Source organism: Ranitomeya imitator, chromosome 2 (assembly GCF_032444005.1).
Source record: "Ranitomeya imitator isolate aRanImi1 chromosome 2, aRanImi1.pri, whole genome shotgun sequence".
Lineage (NCBI taxonomy): Eukaryota > Metazoa > Chordata > Amphibia > Anura > Dendrobatidae > Ranitomeya > Ranitomeya imitator.
The window spans coordinates 453,605,528-453,630,446 of record NC_091283.1 but is presented as its reverse complement, the minus strand read 5'-3'; the positions used below and the strand labels follow the sequence as shown (position 1 = coordinate 453,630,446).

The 24,919-nt window shown below is 44.5% G+C and overlaps 1 protein-coding gene across 1 annotated transcript in view; it reads right to left on the bottom strand.

Moving 5' to 3' along the window:
- Positions 1-8,266: 8,266 nt before the first annotated feature.
- Positions 8,267-24,919, bottom strand: part of PTK6 (protein tyrosine kinase 6) — a 46,030-nt gene continuing 29,377 nt past the window's right edge. The window contains exons 4-8 of the mRNA XM_069751114.1: positions 22,297-22,468; positions 19,755-19,913; positions 18,953-19,134; positions 18,535-18,688; positions 8,267-9,441 (exon numbers count right to left, since the gene is read on the bottom strand). Of these exons, the coding sequence (XP_069607215.1) occupies positions 9,191-9,441; positions 18,535-18,688; positions 18,953-19,134; positions 19,755-19,913; positions 22,297-22,468 (918 nt within the window). The 3' untranslated portion in view covers positions 8,267-9,190. The remainder of the gene's footprint in view (positions 9,442-18,534; positions 18,689-18,952; positions 19,135-19,754; positions 19,914-22,296; positions 22,469-24,919) is intronic.

Below are 24,919 nucleotides of genomic sequence, written 5' to 3'. Positions count from 1 at the left end.
CCTCTATCAACAATATGAAACTGCATTTGGCCTAGTTCTTGGTTTGGGCCTAGTGACGTCTGCTGCTGCCTCTTGGTTTCCTCAAAGAAACAAAGCTGAGTTTGAATCTACAGGCTTTCGGCCTCTATCAACAATATGAAACTGCATTTGGCCTGGTTCTTGGTTTGGGCCTAGTGACGTCTGCTGCTGCCTCTTGGTTTCCTCAAAGAAATAAAGCTGAGTTTGAATCTACAGGCTTTCGGCCTCTATCAACAATATGAAACTGCATTTGGCCTGGTTCTTGGTTTGGGCCTAGTGACGTCTGCTGCTGCCTCTTGATTTCCTCAAAGAAACAAAGCTGAGTTTCAATCTACAGGCTTTCGGCCTCTATCAACAATATAAAACTGCATTTGGCCTGGTTCTTGGTTTGGGCCTAGTGACGTCTGCTGCTGCCTCTTGGTTTCCTCAAAGAAACAAAGCTGAGTTTCAATCTACAGGCTTTCGGCCTGTATTTAGAATTTGAAACTGTATTTGCCCTACTAGTTTGGTTGGGCCCTACTAACAGTGTCTGCTGCTGCTTGTTGTTGTCCTCCACTGAACAAAGCAATGCTGCCTGTTTACTCCTGTTACCACTTTTTTTCTGCTTTTAGCCTCCTTTTTTATTTTGGGCCTATATATGTGTTTCCTCCTCATTCTGCCTATTACCCAGCCACTGCTTGATGGGTCTGCTGGTACATTGACCCAGACCACTACAATCCCCTTGCACTCTACACAGCCAGAATCTGACCCTGCTGAAAGTCAGGTCCCCCTTCCCACATACTATACCACCTTACACGGGGACAAAGAGGAAGGTGCATATGAAAGTGCAGGTTCCTTCATCAGGTGAGGGGGCATACTCGTTGGCGACGTCACTGTCACAGGGCCCGTCATAGTACGCAAAAGTGTCACTGCCGGTGGGAGGCGCCCCCGCCGTCAAACACAACGCCGTACTTTGAGGGGCTCTGTGTCAGTGCCAATGCGAACGAGTGGGCCCCCCTGCTTGCTCTGGATCACAGCACTTGCAAAGTTGAAATACTTACCTCTCCCTGCTCCACCGCCGTGACGTATTCCACATTTCCTGGGCCCAAGAAAAAATTGAGCCAGCCCTCCCCCCCCCCACAACTTTAACCAAATGACCCCCAATTTTCAATACCTATTATTATAAGGTTAATTAAGATTGACAAGCTTAAGTAACAAGAATTGATGTTTTTGACATTAAAATGGGCTCTGTAGGTGTTTTTCTGTCCTCCACTCACTGCCGACTTTTATTCCCCATTGACTTGCATTGGGTTTCGTGTTTCAGTCGGCCCCCCGACTTTTCGCAATGATCGGCCGATTTCACCCGACCCGACTTTTGACAAAGTCGGGTTTCGCGAAACCCGACTCGATCCTGAAAAAGTAAAAGTCGCTCAACCCTAGTCACAATTAGACTACAAAATCGTAATAATCTCAATAGTTTCGTAGAACCTCTTTACATACAGTGGGGCAAAAAAGTATTTAGTCAGTCAGCAATAGTGCAAGTTCCACCACTTAAAAAGATGAGAGGCGTCTGTAATTTACATCATAGGTAGACCTCAACTATGGGAGACAAACTGAGAAAAAAAAATCCAGAAAATCACATTGTCTGTTTTTTTAACATTTTATTTGCATATTATGGTGGAAAATAAGTATTTGGTCAGAAACAAAATTTCATCTCAATACTTTGTATTATATCCTTTGTTGGCAATGACAGAGGTCAAACGTTTTCTGTAAGTCTTCACAAGGTTGCCACACACTGTTGTTGGTATGTTGGCCCATTCCTCCATGCAGATCTCCTCTAGAGCAGTGATGTTTTTGGCTTTTCGCTTGGCAACACGGACTTTCAACTCCCTCCAAAGGTTTTCTATAGGGTTGAGATCTGGAGACTGGCTAGGCCACTCCAGGACCTTGAAATGCTTCTTACGAAGCCACTCCTTCGTTGCCCTGGCGGTGTGCTTTGGATCATTGTCATGTTGAAAAACCCAGCCACGTTTCATCTTCAATGCCCTTGCTGATGGAAGGAGGTTTGCACTCAAAATCTCACGATACATGGCCCCATTCATTCTTTCATGTACCCGGATCAGTCGTCCTGGCCCCTTTGCAGAGAAACAGCCCCAAAGCATGATGTTTCCACCACCATGCTTTACAGTAGGTATGGTGTTTGATGGATGCAACTCAGTATTCTTTTTCCTCCAAACACGACAAGTTGTGTTTCTACCAAACAGTTCCAGTTTGGTTTCATCAGACCATAGGACATTCTCCCAAAACTCCTCTGGATCATCCAAATGCTCTCTAGCAAACTTCAGACGGGCCCGGACATGTACTGGCTTAAGCAGTGGGACACGTCTGGCACTGCAGGATCTGAGTCCATGGTGGCGTAGTGTGTTACTTATGGTAGGCCTTGTTACATTGGTCCCAGCTCTCTGCAGTTCATTCACTAGGTCCCCCCGCGTGGTTCTGGGATTTTTGCTCACCGTTCTTGTGATCATTCTGACCCCACGGGGTGGGATTTTGCGTGGAGCCCCAGATCGAGGGAGATTATCAGTGGTCTTGTATGTCTTCCATTTTCTAATTATTGCTCCCACTGTTGATTTCTTCACTCCAAGCTGGTTGGCTATTGCAGATTCAGTCTTCCCAGCCTGGTGCAGGGCTACAATTTTGTTTCTAGTGTCCTTTGACAGCTCTTTGGTCTTCACCATAGTGGAGTTTGGAGTCAGACTGTTTGAGGGTGTGCACAGGTGTCTTTTTATACTGATAACAAGTTTAAACAGGTGCCATTACTACAGGTAATGAGTGGAGGAAAGAGGAGACTCTTAAAGAAGAAGTTACAGGTCTGTGAGAGCCAGAAATCTTGATTGTTTGTTTCTGACCAAATACTTATTTTCCACCATAATATGCAAATAAAATGTTAAAAAAACAGACAATGTGATTTTCTGGATTTTTTTTTCTCAGTTTGTCTCCCATAGTTGAGGTCTACCTATGATGTAAATTACAGACGCCTCTCATCTTTTTAAGTGGTGGAACTTGCACTATTGCTGACTGACTAAATACTTTTTTGCCCCACTGTATGTTCACCCTCTGAAAATACCAACCCCAGTGTGACCTCCAAGACCATCTATTCTCTTCTCCTTCAATCATACCTTCATAGTATCCAGAACATTTCCATTGCCTCTCTCCTCACCACAACCCATCCATTTGGTTTTCTGTTCTGACAACCTTTAAACCTGGCAATTCTTTTTTCATTCCAAAGGAATGTGAAGACTGCAGCCAATCATCAGTCCCTGTTTGTCATGTTACTTCCCCTCTAGATGTTGTTGTGCCAAAGCCAAAGTGGTACCAGTTGCAGAAGAGTGACACCATACCAAAAGGTGAGTATAGGATTGCTTTTTATTATCTAACCCTGAGCCTGTTTACTATAACTTTTGAAAACCCTTCTAACCCACTCCAATAATTTACATTGACCATCTCTGGTGGCTTCTTCAATGGCAAGGTGCCAAAGATTACAGACAATCACTGTCTCAAGGGGGGTCTCAATATGTCTTTGGACCTTCAGGTGCAATCTATAAATCTTAGATCTACAGGTTAGGCGCCATAGCAGTGGTGAACTTCTTTAACGAGTTCCATGTGTCTCTATCCTGCCCGGGGCAGAGTGGAGACATGGGACAGGATTGGAGACACAGGGGCAGAATGGAAACATGGGGCAGACTGGAGACAGGGGGGAAGGATCGGAGACACGGGACAGAATGGAGATTGGAGACACGGGGGCAGAATGGAGACAGGGGGCAGGATTGGAGACACGGGGCAGAATGGAGACATGGGGCAGGATTGGAGACACGGGACAGAATGGAGACAAGGGGAAGAATGGAGACATGGGGCAGGATTGGAGACACAGGGGCAGAATGGAGACAAGGGGCAGAATGGAGACAGGGGGGCAGGATTGGAGATACAGGGCAGGATTGGAGACACGGGGCAGAATGGAGGCAAGGGGCAGGATTGGAGACACGGGGCAGAATGGAGACACAGGGCAGAATGGAGACATGGGGGCAGAATGGAGACAAGGGGCAGAATGGAGACAGGGGGCAAGACTGAAGACATGGGGGCAGAATGGAGACAAGGGGCAGAATGGAGGCAAGGGGCAGAATGGAGACGGGGCAGGATTGGAGACACAGGGCAGGATGGAGACACAAAGGCAGGATGGAGAAACGGGGTAGGATGGAGACAGATGGGGCAGGAATATGGGGCAGGGTGGAGACAGATGATGCAGGATCATGGGGCAGGATGGAGACAGGTGGTAGGATGGGAGACACGGCAGCAGAATGGAGACACGGGGCAGAATGGTGACACGGGGCAGAATGGAGACACGGGGCAGAATGGAGACATGGGGGCAGAATGGAGACAAGGGGCAGAATGGAGACCCCTGTCTTGCCCCCTGGCAAGACTGAAAACATGGGGGCAGAATGGAGACAAGGGGCAGAATGGAGGCAAGGGGCAGAATGGAGACACAAAGGCAGGATGGAGAAACGGGGTAGGATGGAGACAGATGGGGCAGGAATATGGGGCAGGGTGGAGACAGATGGTGCAGGATCATGGGGCAGGATGGAGACAGATAGGGCAGGATGGAGATAGATAAAGCAGGATCATGGGGCAGGATCATGGGACAGATGGGGCAGGATCATGGGACAGATGGGGCAGGATCATGGGACAGATGGGGCAGGATGGGGAGATCATATGGGGCAGGATGGGAGATCACATGGGGGCAGAATGGATACTCATGAGGGCAGAATGGGAGAACAAATGGGGTCAGGATGGGAGAACATATGACTGGAGCCAGGAATGAGACACACTGGGGCCAGAATGGGGGATATTATAACCATAGGGGCTAATTACGGGATATTATTACTGCAGTCATGTATTCATTTTATTTTTTGAGGATACTGTTTTAAAAGGGGGAGGCAGTCCTATAACTGTGCAAAGCGTCACTTTCGCCCTTTTTTCTTCATCTGGTGTAGTTTAGAATTTTGGAAAAAAATGAGTAATGTGTTCTGCAAGTGTTGCTCTAGATAACTGTGTTATTTCCTGCAGAGACGAGCCCTAGCTGGAAGTAGTAACGGCAGTTTGTGCTGGATGAAGATGAAAAGTGAAGATGAAGGACTTCACCTAGAGGCGTCACTGGTGAGTCAGTGTGTTAACTGTACACTGATACTTTATACTGTATACTATACACAGCGGTCCTGTGCACAATGTCACCAGTGATCACTGTATTACCTTTACACTATACACTATATACAGAGCTCCGGTGTATAATGTCACCCGTGATCACTGTATTACCTGTACACAGACACATCATACTAAGCACAGATCTCCTGTGTATAATGGCACTTATGGTGATATTAGTATTATGTTTTTTTGTATTACTGATCAGTATTGTAGTATTCAGTCACCATATGGTGGTAATATGTTGTCCGACCATGGTATGGCGGTATTTGTTCCTTGTATGTGCTATTATTTGATCACTATGTGGTGGTAATATGTGGTCTAGTCATGGCGTGGTGGTATTTGTTCCTTGTATGTGGTATTATTGGTCACCATGTGGTTGTAATATGTGGTGTGGACATGGTGCAATGGTATTTGTCCCTTGTATGTGATATTATTCAGTCACTGTGGTGGTAATATGTGGTCTGGACATGGTGTGGCAGTATTTTTCCTTGTATGTGGTATTATAGGTCACTGTGTGGTGGTAATATAAGAGGGTGGTTATAAATGGTATAGTCTCTAACTGGGTCGCTGTGACCAGTGGGGTACCGCAGGGGTCAGTATTGGGACCTGTTCTCTTCAACATATTCATTAATGATCTGGTAGAAGGTTTACACAGTAAAATATCGATATTTGCAGATGATACAAAACTATGTAAAGCAGTTAATACAAGAGAAGATAGTATTCTGCTACAGATGGATCTGGATAAGTTGGAAACTTGGGCTGAAAGGTGGCAGATGAGGTTTAACAATGATAAATGTAAGGTTATACACATGGGAAGAAGGAATCAATGTCACCATTACACACTGAATGGGAAACCACTGGGTAAATCTGACAGGGAGAAGGACTTGGGGATCCTAGTTAATGATAAACTTACCTGGAGCAGCCAGTGCCAGGCAGCAGCTGCCAAGGCAAACAGGATCATGGGGTGCATTAAAAGAGGTCTGGATACACATGATGAGAGCATTATACTGCCTCTGTACAAATCCCTAGTTAGACCGCACATGGAGTACTGTGTCCAGTTTTGGGCACCGGTGCTCAGGAAGGATATAATGGAACTAGAGAGAGTACAAAGGAGGGCAACAAAATTAATAAAGGGGATGGGAGAACTACAATACCCAGATAGATTAGCGAAATTAGGATTATTTAGTCTAGAAAAAAGACGACTGAGGGGCGATCTAATAACCATGTATAAGTATATAAGGGGACAATACAAATATCTCGCTGAGGATCTGTTTATACCAAGGAAGGTGACGGGCACAAGGGGGCATTCTTTGCGTCTGGAGGAGAGAAGGTTTTTCCACCAACATAGAAGAGGATTCTTTACTGTTAGGGCAGTGAGAATCTGGAATTGCTTGCCTGAGGAGGTGGTGATGGCGAACTCAGTCGAGGGGTTCAAGAGAGGCCTGGATGTCTTCCTGGAGCAGAACAATATTGTATCATACAATTAGGTTCTGTAGAAGGACGTAGATCTGGGGATTTATTATGATGGAATATAGGCTGAACTGGATGGACAAATGTCTTTTTTCGGCCTTACTAACTATGTTACTATGTAATATGTGATTCGGTCATGGTCGGTGGTATTTGTCATCTGTATGTGATATTATTGGTCATTTTAAAAATTGAAAAATAAATAAAAATATACCTAAATTGTATTGGATATTTTAACAACTGTTTAATAGGTTAAAGTAGAGCCCGCGCAAAGGAGTCTACCTTGTTGTGGTGGCAGATTAGAAAAATCTTTTGGCCAAAACAAAAGCTGCTGGCTATATGTGTGATCTGGTGATGGGAACTGTTAATGTGTTATTGGTGAGAAGTAGAGTTTTTCCAAGAAAAACTCATAACATGACAATACAAAGAACAGAACAGTGCCATACACTCCATAGATAATAGTGACATACAGTGGACACGTGTTATGGCCATAGACTCCACAGATAAGTGACAATCAGTGGACACATACTATGGCCATACAGTGCACAGATAATAGTGACATACAGTAGACACATATCATGGTCATACAGTGCACAGATAATAGTGGCATACAGTGGATATATACTATGGTCATACAGTGGATACATACTATGGTCATACAGTGCACAGATAATATTGACATACAGTGGATATATACTATGGCCATACAGTGCACAGATAATAGTGACATGCAGTGGACACATACTAAGGTCATACAGTGAACAGATAATAGTGACATACAGTGGACACATACTATGGCCATACAGTGCACAGATAATAGTGACATGCAGTGGACACATACTAAGGTCATACAGTGTACAGACAATAATGACATACCGTGGACACATACTATGGCCATACAGTGCACAAATAGTGACATACAGTGGACACATACTATGGTCATACAGTGCACAGATAATAGTGACATACCGTAGACACATATTATGTCCATACAGTGCACAAATAGTGACATACAGTGGACACATACTATGGTCATACAGTGCACAGATAATAGTGACATACAGTGGACACATACTATGACCATACAGTGCACGGATAATAGTGACATACAGTGGACAAATACTATGGCCATACAGTGCACAGATAATAGTGACATACAGTGGACACATACTGTAATATGGTCATACACTGCACAGATAATAGTGACATACAGTGGACACATACTATGGCCATACAGTGCACAGATAATAGTGACATACCGTGGACGCATACTATGGCCATACAGTGCACATATAATAGTGACATACAGTTGACACATATTATGGTCATACAGTGCACAGATAATAGTGACATACAGTGGTTATATACTATGGTCATACAGTGCACAGATGATAGTGACATACGTGGACACATACTATGGTCACACAAAAAACAGATAACATAACGGTAGAATGAACAAATAAAAGTGCCGATACAGTGAACACAAAACAAGTCATCCATACATAATGAAGATTTTTGCAATAAAACCAAAGCATCTCAAGTACAATTATTTTTTAACACAGAAGCTTTATTGACAAATGACAAACGACAAAAAAATGTATTTGCACAGATTTAGCTTTACAGCCGTAAATACTGAGCACAAACAGAAGTATCAGACATGGACAAGGTTATGCTAAATAGAAGAAATATTGGGAGGGGGAAGAAGTTCTTTGATACCCTATATACTTAGTTATATGTAATACAGCTTTGTGTCAACAAGGGGCTTATATATAGGCCCTGTATCAATATAAATATGGCACCTCAGGGGAAGGGTCTTATTACCACTCCCCTCTCCTCCACCCACCCACTGCTTTTCTAGAATAGATTCCAGGGCACTGTACGTGGTGTGACGAGGTCATCACAGAGGAAAGTAACCATTGCCACAATGGATCCTGAAATTAAGATGCCCATCTTTCAGTCAGGATTCACTAATGGATTCAAATATTTGTGGAAATGATGTACTAAGTGCTGCCAAGACCCGTTGAACCCACAATCTAATGTGTATATCCATCTTGGATAGTTTTGGATGAATTCCATTCATTCTGCATTGCTAATACCCAACTTCCGGCCACAAACTTGGTGACAAAAGATGGAACCAAGTGGCTCCTTCTAAGGTAGGACAAGCGAAAACTGCGATGAACAATAGAAGATCCAGTCCAGAGAATGACTAGATTCACTGCACACTTCATCTAGGAGTTTGCTTTACTCCACAGGCTGGAACAGGACTGAGGAAGCTCATTGTCAACGTTGATCTCCTCAAGAACATGTCAAAAGACTTTCCTTCCACCATGGCGTCATGCTATGAGATACATTAGTGCGACTGCTGACATCAGGAATGTAAAAGTTTGCTGCACGTTGGTTATAAGTCACAGTCTGTGTCGTACAAGGCCTGATGTCTCCTACCGCTGCATTGTTGTTGGCACAAGGCTCATTACTTCACCGGCATTTTCAGCTTGGAGATCCATCCCTTTGCTTTAGAAGGAGGCTTGACTGAATCCTCGGAGGGCTCATAGCGTGCCAGGTTGTCTATAGAGATCTTCAGGTCACTAAACATTGGCCTCTTATGTGGATTTTCTTGCCAACAATCCAACATCACTTTGTAAATTTTTTCTGAGCAGTTTTGTGGCGCTGCCATTCGATTCCCTTGTTTGAGGTATCTAAGCAAATCTGAATTTGTGATACCTGCAGAAAAAATAGCAAAGCAATTAGCATTGGTACTAATGAGGACTCAGCTGTACATGTACAATTATATACAGGAAATACCCAGGTTATACCAGCATGCTCCATACCACTATATAAAGAAGATGTATAACTTATACCAGCTGTACATATATAATTATATACAGAATATACCCAGGTTATACCAGCATGCTCCATATCACTATATACAGAAGATGTATAATTTATACCAGCTGTACATATATAATTATATACAGAATATACCCAGGTTATACCAGCATGCTCCATATCACTATATACAGAAGATGTATAACTTATACCAGCTGTACATATATAATTATATACAGAATATACCCAGGTTATACCAGCATGCTCCATATCACTATATACAGAAGATATATAACCTATACCGGCTGTACATATATAATGATATACAGGATATACCCAGGTTATACCAGCATGCTCCATATCACTATATACAGAAGATGTATAACTTATACTACCGGCAGTACATATATAATTATATACAGGATATACCCAGGTTATACCAGCATGCTCCATATCACTATATACAGAAGATGTATAATTTATACCAGCTGTACATATATAATTATATACAGAATATACCCAGGTTATACCAGCATGCTCCATATCACTATATATAAGATGTATAACTTATACCAGCTGTACATATATAATTATATACAGGCGATACCCAGGTTATACCAGCATGCTCCTTATCACTATATACAGAAGATGTATAACTTATACCAGCTGTACATATATAATTATATACAGAATATACCCAGGTTATACCAGCATGCTCCATATCACTATATACAGAAGATGTATAACTTATACCAGCTGTACATATATAATTATATACAGAATATACCCAGGTTATACCAGCATGCTCCATATCACTATATACAGAAGATGTATAACTTATACCAGCTGTACATATATAATTATATACAGAATATACCCAGGTTATACCAGCATGCTCCATATCACTATATACAGAAGATGTATAACTTATACCGGCTGTACATATATAATGATATACAGGATATACCCAGGTTATACCAGCATGCTCCATATCACTATATACAGAAGATGTATAACTTATACTACCGGCAGTACATATATAATTATATACAGGATATACCCAGGTTATACCAGCATGCTCCTTATCACTATATACAGAAGATGTATAACTTATACCAGCTGTACATGGATCGCCCCCGTGTATGGCAAGGGGTACTCGGTACCGGGTCCTTCGGTTCTCAAGGGGGATGTCACGGTGGCTGACCCAGTCCGTTGCCCTCAGGAGGTCCGTTGTAAAAGGAAAGGCCTTTAAAAGGGATAATGTTTGTGACGCCACCTGTGGTATTCGGTCAGGGTGACCGATGCTGCTAAGGGGTCCACTGGGGTGATGTTATGGCAGCTAGATGGTATTCCTTCCCACAGGTGAAGTGTGTCCCCAGGGCTTCCCAGAAGTGTAGGTGGCGATGATGTGAGGCGCAGGGAAGAACGAGGACACAAGGTTGCAGTCTCTTTACCTTTTTACTGAAGACTTCAGCATCCACAGTCCAGCGCACCAGACCACAGGGCAGACAGAGTCCGGCTGGTTTGGAGGCAAATCCAGAGTCCCCTTATCCAGGTGGAAATCAGTAGCCTTCCTCTAGCACCTGGGTGTTGTAGTCTCTTACTGCTAAGCTTCTCATAAGGTCCTCACAACTGTTGTAGATGTTATAGATGTTATGTCTTTCTCTCTGTCCCCCAGATGGATAGGACAACCCGTATGACTGGTGGCTTGAGGCTGTTTGCAGGGACTCTAGCACGCCCCAGCCTCTGAGTGTTGCCACCTTGCCTCCTGGGTGTGGGGTGGATCAGTAACTTGCAATTAGCTGTCCTGCCAGTCTCTGAAGTAAAGCGTAGAGATCCTTACTCCCTCGGTATTCTGGCTACCGGGATCCTGCGCCTCAGAAGGAAGCAGCCTGCTCCTGGCTGATCTCCCTCTGATATCCTCTCCTTTGCTCTGCTTTCCTTCATGCTTGCTGCAATATGTTCTGCTTTCTATCGGTCTGTTTCCTAGGAGCTGCAGCACTTCATGCCACAGGGCTCCTCTGCCACTGTCTTCCTGACAGGAACTACTGAACCCTTTCCCTCCAGATCAGGATGTTCTTATAGGGGAGTTCACCTTAAACAGGCTTAGAACTCCCCCTTCTGGTCTGGAGTGTGAACATGTTGCATGCATTGTGTTACCTGACAAAGAGTTCTCCTTCATTGCCTCCAAACGTAACATCACTCCCCCCTAGAGGAGAATGATATTACTGCAACGACCAGGACCCTAGGGCACTGCATACACATATAATTATATACAGAATACACCCAGGTAATACCAGCATGCTCCTTATCACTATATACAGAAGATGTATAACGTATACCAGCTGTACACATATAATTATATACAGAATATACCCAGGTTATACCAACATGCTCCATATCACTATATACAGAATATGTATAATTTATACCAGCTGTACATATCTACTATATAATTGTCTAAGGGTCACTTCCGTCTTTCTGTCTGTCTGTCACGGATATTCATTGGTCGCGGCCTCTGTCTGTCATGGAATCCAAGTCGCTGATTGGTCGTGGCAAAACGCACACGAGTCGACCATTGCCACGACCAATCAGCGACGGGCACAGTCCGGCGGCAACATGGCTGCTCCTTCCTCCCCGCAGTCAGTGCCCGCTCCGTACTCCCCTCCATTCAGCGCTCACACAGGGTTAATGGCAGCAGTCTAACGCACTCCATTAACGCTGCTATTAACCCTGTGTGACCAACTTTTTTACTATTGATGCTGCCTATGCAGCCTCAATAGTAAAAAGATCTAATGTTAAAAATAATTAAAAAAATAAAAAATCATTATATACTCACCTTCCGCCGCCTTTCCCGCTCCTCGCGACGCTCCGGTAACCGCTCCATGCAAGTGGCAGGATCCGGTAGCAAGGATGGTATGCGACAAGGACCTGCCATGACGTCACGGTCATGTGACCGCGACCTCATCACAGGTCCTGCGCGCCTGCGCGAGAAGGACCTGCCATGACGTCACGGTCATGTGACCGCGACGTCATCAAGGGTCCTGCGACCTGGGACCGGAAGCTGCCGAGACGGACGGACTACACCTCAACAAACCTGGGAAACACACATTCGCCAGAAGACCCGCTACACTCATCAGGAGGGCGTTAAACTAGAAGAAGAGGGGACGGGAACAAAAACATTAGACTTGAACAAAGAAGACCCAGGAAAACATACTCAGAAGGGAGGTAAGAACATTTCTAAAACAATCCACAGCGAGGAGATTGGAACAAAACAAAATCCTTTAAACTGCATGCTCGCAAACGCCAGAAGCCTGACAAACAAGATGGAAGAACTAGAAGCAGAAATAACTACAGGTAACTTTGACATAGTGGGAATAACCGAGACATGGTTAGATGAAAGCTATGACTGGGCAGTTAACTTACAGGGTTACAGTCTGTTTAGAAAGGATCGTAAAAATCGGAGAGGAGGAGGGGTTTGTCTCTATGTAAAGTCTTGTCTAAAGTCCACTTTAAGGGAGGATATTAGCGAAGGGAATGAGGATGTCGAGTCCATATGGGTCGAAATTCATGGAGGGAAAAATGGTAACAAAATTCTCATTGGGGTCTGTTACAAACCCCCAAATATAACAGAAACCATGGAAAGTCTACTTCTAAAGCAGATAGATGAAGCTGCAACCCATAATGAGGTCCTGGTTATGGGGGACTTTAACTACCCGGATATTAACTGGGAAACAGAAACCTGTGAAACCCATAAAGGCAACAGGTTTCTGCTAATAACCAAGAAAAATTATCTTTCACAATTGGTGCAGAATCCAACCAGAGGAGCAGCACTTTTAGACCTAATACTATCTAATAGACCTGACAGAATAACAAATCTGCAGGTGGTCGGGCATCTAGGAAATAGCGACCACAATATTGTACAGTTTCACCTGTCTTTCACTAGGGGGACTTGTCAGGGAGTCACAAAAACACTGAACTTTAGGAAGGCAAAGTTTGACCAGCTTAGAGATGCCCTTAATCTGGTAGACTGGGACAATATCCTCAGAAATAAGAATACAGATAATAAATGGAAAATGTTTAAGAACATCCTAAATAGGCAGTGTAAGCGGTTTATACCTTGTGGGAATAAAAGGACTAGAAATAGGAAAAACCCAATGTGGCTAAACAAAGAAGTAAGACAGGCAATTAACAGTACAAAGAAAGCATTTGCACTACTAAAGCAGGATGGCACCATTGAAGCTCTAAAAAACTATAGGGAGAAAAATACTTTATCTAAAAAACTAATTAAAGCTGCCAAAAAGGAAACAGAGAAGCACATTGCGAAGGAGAGTAAAACTAATCCCAAACTGTTCTTCAACTATATTAATAGTAAAAGAATAAAAACTGAAAATGTAGGCCCCTTAAAAAATAGTGAGGAAAGAATAGTTGTAGATGACGAGGAAAAAGCTAACATATTAAACACCTTCTTCTCCACGGTATTCACGGTGGAAAATGAAATGCTAGGTGAAATCCCAAGAAACAATGAAAACCCTATATTAAGGGTCACCAATCTAACCCAAGAAGAGGTGCGAAACCGGCTAAATAAGATCAAAATAGATAAATCTCCGGGTCCGGATGGCATACACCCACGAGTACTAAGAGAACTAAGTAATGTAATAGATAAACCATTATTTCTTATTTTTATGGACTCTATAGCGACGGGTAGGGTTGAGCGACCTTGACTTTTTTAGGGTCGAGCCGGGTTTCGCGAAACCCGACTATCTCAAAAGTCGAGTCGAGTGAAATCGGCCGATTATGGCGAAAAGTCGAGGATCGACCGAAACACGAAACCCAATGCAAAGCCAATGGGATTTTTTTTTCTCTCTCTCTCTCTCTCTCTCTCTCTCTCTCTCACTCTCTCTCTCTCTCTCTCTCTCTCTCCTCCATCCCTGAACTGAAAAGCTGGTGTTACACAGTGCAAATCGCTACAGCGCACAAGCGACAACATGGCGATAGGCGTCCACGCCCCTAAGACCTATGTCATCACTCTGCCCACGCCCCTTCATTGGCTGAAAAAAATGGCGCCAAGCGCGTCATACGAAACGCGACTTTGGCGCGAAAGTCGCGTACCGCATGGCCGACCCCACACAGGGATCGGGTCGGGTTTCATGAAACCCGACTTTGCCAAAAGTCGGCGACTTTTGAAAATGAACGATCCGTTTCGCTCAACCCTAGCGACGGGGTCTGTTCCGCAGGACTGGCGCATAGCAAATGTGGTGCCAATATTCAAAAAGGGCTCTAAAAGTGAACCTGGAAATTATAGGCCAGTAAGTCTAACCTCTATTGTTGGTAAAATATTTGAAGGGTTTCTGAGGGATGTTATTCTGGATTATCTCAATGAGAATAACTGTTTAACTCCATATCAGCATGGGTTTATGAGAAATCGCTCCTGTCAAACCAATCTAATCAGTTTTTATGAAGAGGTAAGCTATAGGCTGGACCACGGTGAGTCATTGGACGTGGTCTATCTCGATTTTTCCAAAGCGTTTGATACCGTGCCGCACAAGAGGTTGGTACACAAAATGAGAATGCTTGGTCTGGGGGAAAATGTGTGTAAATGGGTTAGTAACTGGCTTAGTGATAGAAAGCAGAGGGTGGTTATAAATGGTATAGTCTCTAACTGGGTCGCTGTGACCAGTGGGGTACCGCAGGGGTCAGTATTGGGACCTGTTCTCTTCAATATATTCATTAATGATCTGGTAGAAGGTTTACACAGTAAAATATCGATATTTGCAGATGATACAAAACTATGTAAATCAGTTAATACAAGAGAAGATAGTATTCTGCTACAGATGGATCTGGATAAGTTGGAAACTTGGGCTGAAAGGTGGCAGATGAGGTTTAACAATGATAAATGTAAGGTTATACACATGGGAAGAAGGAATCAATATCACCATTACACACTGAATGGGAAACCACTGGGTAAATCTGACAGGGAGAAGGACTTGGGGATCCTAGTTAATGATAAACTTACCTGGAGCAGCCAGTGCCAGGCAGCAGCTGCCAAGGCAAACAGGATCATGGGGTGCATTAAAAGAGGTCTGGATACACATGATGAGAGCATTATACTGCCTCTGTACAAATCCCTAGTTAGACCGCACATGGAGTACTGTGTCCAGTTTTGGGCACCGGTGCTCAGGAAGGATATAATGGAACTAGAGAGAGTACAAATGAGGGCAACAAAATTAATAAAGGGGATGGGAGAACTACAATACCCAGATAGATTAGCGAAATTAGGATTATTTAGTCTAGAAAAAAGACGAGTGAGGGGCGATCTAATAACCATGTATAAGTATATAAGGGGACAATACAAATATCTCGCTGAGGATCTGTTTATACCAAGGAAGGTGACGGGCACAAGGGGGCATTCTTTGCGTCTGGAGGAGAGAAGGTTTTTCCACCAACATAGAAGAGGATTCTTTACTGTTAGGGCAGTGAGAATCTGGAATTGCTTGCCTGAGGAGGTGGTGATGGCGAACTTAGTCGAGGGGTTCAAGAGAGGCCTGGATGTCTTCCTGGAGCAGAACAATATTGTATCATACAATTATTAGGTTCTGTAGAAGGACGTAGATCTGGGGATTTATTATGATGGAATATAGGCTGAACTGGATGGACAAATGTCTTTTTTCGGCCTTACTAACTATGTTACTATGTTACTATGAGTGCACCACACACAGGCGACATGACTACAAGGGCTCCCTCGGAAGGTGAGTATATGTTTATTTTTTATTTTTTAACCTGTGACATATGTGGCTGGGCAATATACTACGTAGCTGGGCAATATACTACGTGACTGGCCAGTATACTACGTGGCTGGGCAATATACTACGTGGCTGGGCAATAAACTACGTGACTGGCCAATATACTACGTGGCTGGGCAATATACTACGTGGCTCTGTGCTGTATACTACGTAACTGGGCAATATACTATGTGGCTGGGCAATATACTATGTGACTGGGCAATATACTACGCGGCTGGGTAATATACTACGTCACTGGGCAATATACTACGTGGCTGGGCAATAAACTACGTGACTGGCCAATATACTACGTGGCTGGGCAATATACTACGTGGCTCTGTGCTGTATACTACGTAACTGGGCAATATACTATGTGGCTGGGCAATATACTACGTGACTGGGCAATATACTACGTGACTGGGCAATATACTACGTGACTGGGCAATATGCTATGTGGACATGCATATTCTAGAATACCCGATGCGTTAGAATCGGGCCACCATCTAGTAACTTTATAATTGTCTAAGGGTCACTTCCGTCTTTCTCTCTGTCTGTCTGTCCTTCTGTCTGTCACGGATATTCATTGGTCGCGGCCTCTGTCTGTCATGGAATCCAAGTCGCTGATTGGTCGTGGCAAAACGCCCACGACCATTGCCACGACCAATCAGCAACAGCCACAGTCCGGCGGCAATATGGGCGCTCTTTCCTCCCCGCAGTCAGTGCCCGCTCCATACTCCCCTCCAGTCATCCAGTCAAACCCTCACACAGGGTTAATGCCAGCGTTACCGGAGCGTGGTGTAACGCTCTCCAGTTACGCAGCTATTAACCTTGTGTGACCAACTTTTTACTATTGATGCTACTGTTGCAAATAATAATAATTAAAAAAAAACGTTATTCTCACCCTCCGACGTGTCGCCCTGTCCTCGGCAGTGCAAGCGGCAGGTTCCGGTGCTAAAGATGCTATGCGAGAAGGACCTGCTATGACGTCACGGTCATGTGACCGCGACGTCATCACAGGTCCTGCGCTCATACCAACCCTGGGACCGCTGCCGCGTGCGCCGCACATGGGCGATAGGACTACAAGGGGCCCTCGGATGGTGAGTATATGTTTCTTTTTTATTTTGTCACCTGTTACATACCTGGCTGGGCAATATACTACGTAGCTGGGCAATATACTACGTGACTGGGCAGAATACTACGCTCTGTGCTGTATACTACGTCGCTGTGCAATATACTACGTGGCTCTGTGCTGTATACTACATCACTGGGCAATATACTACATGACTGGGCAGTATACTACGTGACTGGCCAATATACTACGTGACTGGGCAGTATACTACGCTCTGTGCTGTATACTACGTCGCTGTGCAATATACTACGTCACTGGGCAATATACTACGTCACTGGGCAATATACTACGTGACTGGGCAATATACTACGTGACTGGGCAATATACGTCACTGGGCAATACACTACGTGTCTGGGCAATATACTATGTGGCTGGGCAATATACTACGTCACTGGGCAATATACTACGTCACTGGGCAATATACTACGTGACTGGGCAATATACTACATCACTGGGCAATACACTACGTGACTGGGCAATATACTATGTAGCTGGGCAATATACTATGTGGCTGGGCATTATACTACATGGCTGTGTAATATACTACATGTACTGTGCAATATACTACGTGGACATGCATATTCTAGAATACCTGATGCGCTAGAATCGGGCCACCATCTAGTATAATTATATACAGGAGATTCCCAGGTTATACCAGCATGCTCCATATCACTATATACAGAAGATATATAACGTATACCAGCTGTACATATATAATTATATACAGAATATACCCAGGTTATACCAGCATGCTCCATATCATTATATATAAGATGTATAACTTATACCAGCTGTACATATATAATTATATACAGGCGATACCCAGGTTATACCAGCATGCTCCTTATCACTATATACAGAAGATGTATAACTTATACCAGCTGTACATATATAATTATATACCGAAAATACCCAGGTTATACCAGCATGCTCCATATCACTATATATAAGATGTATAACTTATACCAGCTGTACATATATAATTATATACAGGCGATACCCAGGTTATACCGGCATGGTCATTATTTCAGGACACATGAAGACAAGATATCAGAAACATATTAATACCCCAATTACCTATATATGGTATCATTCCCCGAGACATGATCTCATATAATAAAACTCCATAGGACCAGACATCAGACTTGAGGGTGTAGCGGCCATAAGCCAATGCCTCTGGTGCTGTCCATTTATAAGGTACCTCCTTAGAGTGTGATACATATATTTCATCCTAAGAAGAAACAACAAACATGTCACTCCAAATCTCCACTTTCTTTCAGATCATGATAGAGTTAAGTAAGCCACCACTAGGTGGCGCTCACTGCATTTAGGGTTATACACCTTCCATTTAACTCTTTGGTAACTATATAAATCTGCATGTAGCGAACTGTGTAGTGAGCTCCCCCTTGTGGCAGATACAGGTAAACATTTTTTTGTTATACCCTTATCGTTCACTGAAAAATGAGGCCCACTTACAGTGTTCATCTTTTCTTACCTTAATAAATCTTGCCAAGCCAAAGTCTGCGATCTTGCAAATGTTATTTTGTCCAATGAGGATATTTCTGGCGGCCAAATCACGATGGACACAATTTTTGGTCTCCAGGTAATGCATTCCGTCTACTATCTGCCCCGCTATATCCAGGAGCCCGTCAATATTTAGCTGGTTCCCTTCATTACCTGGGGAATTATTCAGTTAATAATGGTAAGAATGCAAAAAGGGATTCTTCTTAGATGACAGAAATATATACGGTAATTTTTTTTCCTACTTGGTGTAATTGCCGCTGTTCTCCTGAATCCGGCGTTGTTTTTCTTTTGTTCCTAGGCCTCTCCTTTGTTGAGATATTATCCCTTCTTCCTTACTGGTAAATCTAAACATTTAATCAAGTGGGTGTGTCCCTGTGTGTGATCATACCCAGTTGGCTAAAAAGACTACATTTACATACTGAGAAGAAGGGGCCATATCTAAGGAATGGAGAGGCCTAGGGACAAAAGAAAAACAATGACGGATTCAGGAGAACAATGACAATTACACCAGGTTTAAAAAATTACATTTAGGGCTAGTGACAGATTTTCCTTAAAGGGAATTTCCACATCATAGCAATATGTCAGTCAGTGTTTCATGCATCTTAGTGATAAAGCTGCAATGTGTAATTCAGAGCAGTATTGTAAAAACTGAAAAATTGGAAAATAGACACCCAAGGAGCTTGAATGGCTAATTTCTACATTTCTTTATTTCGGCTATTCTGCCTCCTGGTAAACAAGGACACATAATAATATCCATAATCGGCAACACTCACCTCTCAGAAAGTTAAGCAGGTCCCCCTTGGTCAGAAGCTCAGTGATTATATAAAAGGGGTTTCCCGCTGAACATACGGCATACAGGGATAACAGGTTACGATGCCGGAGGGTCTTCAGAAATGACGTTTCTCTTATAAAGGTTTCTTGAGTGGTCACATCTGAAGATATGGATGAGAAGGAAAAGTATTACAAAAAAATAACAACTTGCGCTGTTGCATTGATAGCAATCACAGTGGTGAAAAGGGGAGAGGCGCACACGGATTAAAGGGGGCCCATCATGGTGCACGATGGAATAAAGGGGGCCCAGCATGGTCAATGGTGGAATAAATGGGGCCCATCATCGTTCATGGTGGAATAAAGGGGGCCCATTATTGTGAATGGTGGAATAAAGGGGGACCATCATGGTGCATGGTGGAAGAAAGGGGGCCCATTATGGTGCATGGTGGAATAAAGGGGGCCCATCATGGTGCATGATGGAATAAAGGGGGCCTATCATGGTGCACGGTGGAATAAAGGGGACCTATCATGGTGCATGGTGGAGTAAAGGGGGCCCATCATGGTGCATGATGGAATAAAGGGGACCTATCATGGTGCATGGTGGAATAAAGGGGCACATCATGGTGCATGATTGAATAAAGGGGGCCCATCATGGTGCATGGTGGAATAAAGGGGGTCCATCATGGTGCATGGTGGAATAAAGAGGGCCTATCATGGTGCATAGTGGAATAAAGGAGCCGATCATGGTGCATGATGGAATAAAGGGGACCCATCATGGTGCATGGTGAAATAAAGAGGGTCCATCATGGTGCATGGTGGAATAAAGAGGGCCTATCATGGTGCATGGTGGAATAAAGAGGGCCTATCATGGTGCATGGTGGAATAAAGGGTCCCATCATGGTGCATGATGGAATAAAGGGGGCCCATCATGGTGCATGGTGGAATAAAGGGGGCCCATTATGGTGCATGGTGGAATAAAGGGGCCCATCATGGAGCATGGTGGAATAATGAGGGCTCATCATGGTGCATGGTGGAATAATATTAATAATAATAATCTTTATTTTTATATAGCGCTAACATATTCCGCAGCGCTTTACAGTTTTTGCACACATTATCATCGCTGTCCCCGATGGGGCTCACAATCTAGATTCCCTATCAGTATGTCTTTGGAATGTGGGAGGAAACCGGAGAACCCAGAGGAAACCCACACAAACACGGAGAGAACATACAAACTCTTTGCAGATGTTGTCCTGGGTGGGATTAGAACCCAGGACTCCAGCGTTGCAAGGCTGCAGTGCTAACCACTGCGCCACCGTAGAATAAAGAGGGCCTATCATGGTGCATGGTGGAATAGAGGGGGCTCATCATGGCGCATGGTAGAATAAAGGGGACCCATTATGGTGCATGGTGGAATAAAGGGGACCTATTATGGTGCATGGTGGAATAAAGGGGACCTATTATGGTGCATGGTAGAATAAAGGGGACCCTCATGGTGCATGGTGGAATAAAGAGGGCCTATCATGGTGCATGGTGGAATAAAGGGGGCTCATCCTGGCACATGGTGGAATAAAGGGGTCCTATTATGGTGCGTGGTAGAATAAAGGGGGCCCATTATGGTGCGTGGTAGAATAAAGGGGCCCATCATGGTGCATGGTAGAATAAAGTGGCCCATCATGGCACATGGTTCAGTCCCCAAGTACAGATGGACTCAGTATTTATTCCCCCTTTTCCCAATGGACTTTATAAGACTCTTTGAGCTGTGGTCGGGCATCCGTCTGACCGCTGCATTTTTGTAGAGGGGATAAAAGTGCCCTGTTGAGGATGAAATTTCCAGGTCTGTCGATCCAAGCACTTGGACCCCCACAATGAGTTATCACTGGACAACCCTTTTACGTTCTGCACAGACGTCGTGGATCTCGATCCGATTTTGGACTGCAATGCACAGACTGACCGACGACTTTCACGCCTCCTAGAAATACATGGAGCTGTCACGCTCGGGTCAGGAGACCCGTGGCCAGTCTGTGCATTAGTGGTCCGATTTGCAAGGACATCTGAATGATCCCTACTATTACAGTATGATTTTCTGAAATTGCTTTTGACATCAGAGGGTGCAATTATTTTGCACACGTAACATTATATAATGCAGAAACAAGAGTGACACTTGCCCTTTCAGCGATTCAATGCATCATTTATATATTCAGCTCACGCCACATTTGGTTTATTGTCTGGACAGTTGACAGGTTTAACCTGAATAGTCACTCAGCCCTTCACATACTGGGGTCATGACAAGGCGCCAAGCTTTAGACATTATTTGTGTGTATTATGCTGCCACCTAGTGGTCAGTTGTTGAAATAGCATTAACTAGATCAGCAGAGTGCGGATGAACAATAATGGCCGGCTTCTGGAGCCGCCTGGAGGAGGCAACTAGACCAGACATGGACTCCAAAAAAAACTATAGCTTGAGTTATATGTAGAAACAATGTTTCAGCACGTAGTCACCTGAAAGTAAATATCCCCTTTAAATCATCCATGACTATCGCTCACCTTGATTAATTGTTTTAATTGCCACTTTAATTTTCAATCTTCCAAGCCAGCATCCCTCAAAGACCTGAGAAAAGTTCCCCGATCCCAGCTTCCGTGCCAGTTGGAATTCCTCCCGGCGTCTCTCCCACTCGTCAGCTGGAAGTAGGGTCAGCTCAGTATTTGTGGGCTCATCCTGCACAGAAGGGGTAAAAAAAAGTGCCAAATTAGTTGTAGTTGGCTGCCTCTTGTTTTCTGCTGCCATAAAAGGCCCAAAAAGTGTGTTCAAGTAATTCTTAAAGGGGTTGTCCACTACTTTCAATTAACCCCCCAATGTATCCCCCCGATGCCGCTAATGAATTTTGTAAATACCTTCTGTTGCCGTTTTTGCCTGTGAGTGGTGTTATGCCGGCGGCTGAGTCCAGGTCACGTGACCCCCCAGGCTGCAGCCGCCACTAATTTCTGCCGACGTCACGTCAATTTCCAGACTCTGGAAATTGACGTGACGTCATCAGTAGGAGTGACCCAGCCTCCACAGACAGCGGTCACTCATCAAGAGTGACTGGGCTGTGGGCGGTGCTGGGGGCTGCCTGCAGGGCTGTGCTGGGGGCGGGCGGGGCTGTGCTGAGATGTGCGGGCGGGGCTAGGCAGGGATGTGCACGCTGTGCTAGGATAGGCGGGGCTGTGCTGGGAAGAGCGGGCGTGGCTGCACCGGGATGTGCGGGCGCCAAGATGTGCGGGAGCCAGGCGGTGCGGCTGCGCTGGGATGTGCGGGCGCCGGGCGGTGCTGGGGTCTGCGGCTGTGTGCGGTGGGTCCGCTGGCCGTGCTAGGGTCTGCATCGGGCGCGGGGGGGGACGGGGGGTGTCATTGGTGTGTGTGTCTCTGTGCAGGCATCGTCACATGGGACTACAAGTCCCATCGGGCTCTGCCTGCTACAGTGACAGTGAGTGACACATTAGCCAATGATGGGACAGTAGTAGTCCCATCAGCCGGCTAATGTGTTGAATGTAAAAAAAAAACACATACACATATACATACATACATACATACACCATGCAGCATACACCATGCGACATGTGACATGCAACGTGTGACATACAACATGCGACGTGCAACATGTGACATGCAACATACAACATGCGACATACAACATGCGACGTGCAACATGCGACATGCAACATGTGACATGCAACATGTGATGTGCAACATGCAACGTGCGACATGTGACATGCAACGTGCGACATACAACGTGCGACGTACAACATGCGACAAGCAACATCCAACATGTGACATGCAACATGCGACAGGCAACATACAACGTGCAACATGCTACATGCAACGTGCAAAATGTGACATGCAACATGCGACATGAAGCATGTGACGTGCAACATGCAACATGTGACATGCAACATACGACATGCACCATACAACATCTCAGTGATGCACTGCAGGAGCCATTGTCTCCTGTCAGTGTGTCACTGAGGGTCCTATAGAGCAGTGACATCACCCGATATCACTGTTCTATATGGGAGATCGTCGTGGGACACTCGTTATTAATTGGACTACGGCGGACAGGGAGTATATGGTTTATTATTTTTAATTCTTTGCAGGCGATCGAGTATGGTAAGTATGGTTAAATTAAGAATATTAAAATACTTTTTTCTGGATGTGGCTATTTTTTTAACCCTTTCACTACTCTAGGATTAATAATAGATAGGCTTCTTATAGACGCCTCTACATTATTAACCGGGCTTAATGTCACCATACAATAGCAAGGGGACATTAACCCTTTATTACCCCATATCCCACCGCTACTCGGGAGTGGGAAGAGTGGGGCTAAGTGCCGGAATTGAATCTTACAGATGCGCCATTTCTCTGGCGGCTGCGGACTGGTATTTGTAGCTGGGGGGGTGGGGGGGGGGCAATATCCATGGCCCCTCTCTGGGCTATGAATATCAGCCCACAGCTGTCTGCGTAGCCTTTCTGGCTATAAAATATAGGGCGACCCCACGTCATTTTTTTTGGGGTCCCCCTATTTTAATAGCCAGTAAAGGCTATGCAGACAGCTGCGGGCTGATACTCATAGCCTGGGAGGGGCCATGGGTATTACCCCCTTCCCAGGCTACAAATATTGGCCCCGGCCGTCGGCTTTCCCCCTCTGGCGCAGAAAATTGTGCGGGAGCCCACGCCATTTTCTTTTTTTTTTTATTAACTGAAACATATTGTTCATTAACCCCTTCCTGCCAGCTGACGGAATAGTACGTCAGCTGGCAGTATCCCCTTCTTTAAGGTGGGCGCTGGCGGTGAGCCCACTTCAATGACGCAACATGTCAGCTGTTTTCAATTAAAAAAAAGGATTAACCTGATTGCTAAGCGGCGTAGCGAGAAAAAAAAAATCAAAAGCAAAAATTATGTTTTTTTTGTCGCCGCGACATTGCATTAAAATGCAATAACGGGTGATCAAAAGAACATATCTGCACAAAAGTGGTATTATTAAAAACGTCAGCTTGGCACGCAGAAAATTAGCCCTCACCCAACCCGATGTCTCAGAAAATATAGACGCTACGGGTATCAGAAAATGGCGCAATTATTTTATTTATTTTTTAGCAAAGTTTGGAATTTTTTTCCACCACTTAGATAAAAAAT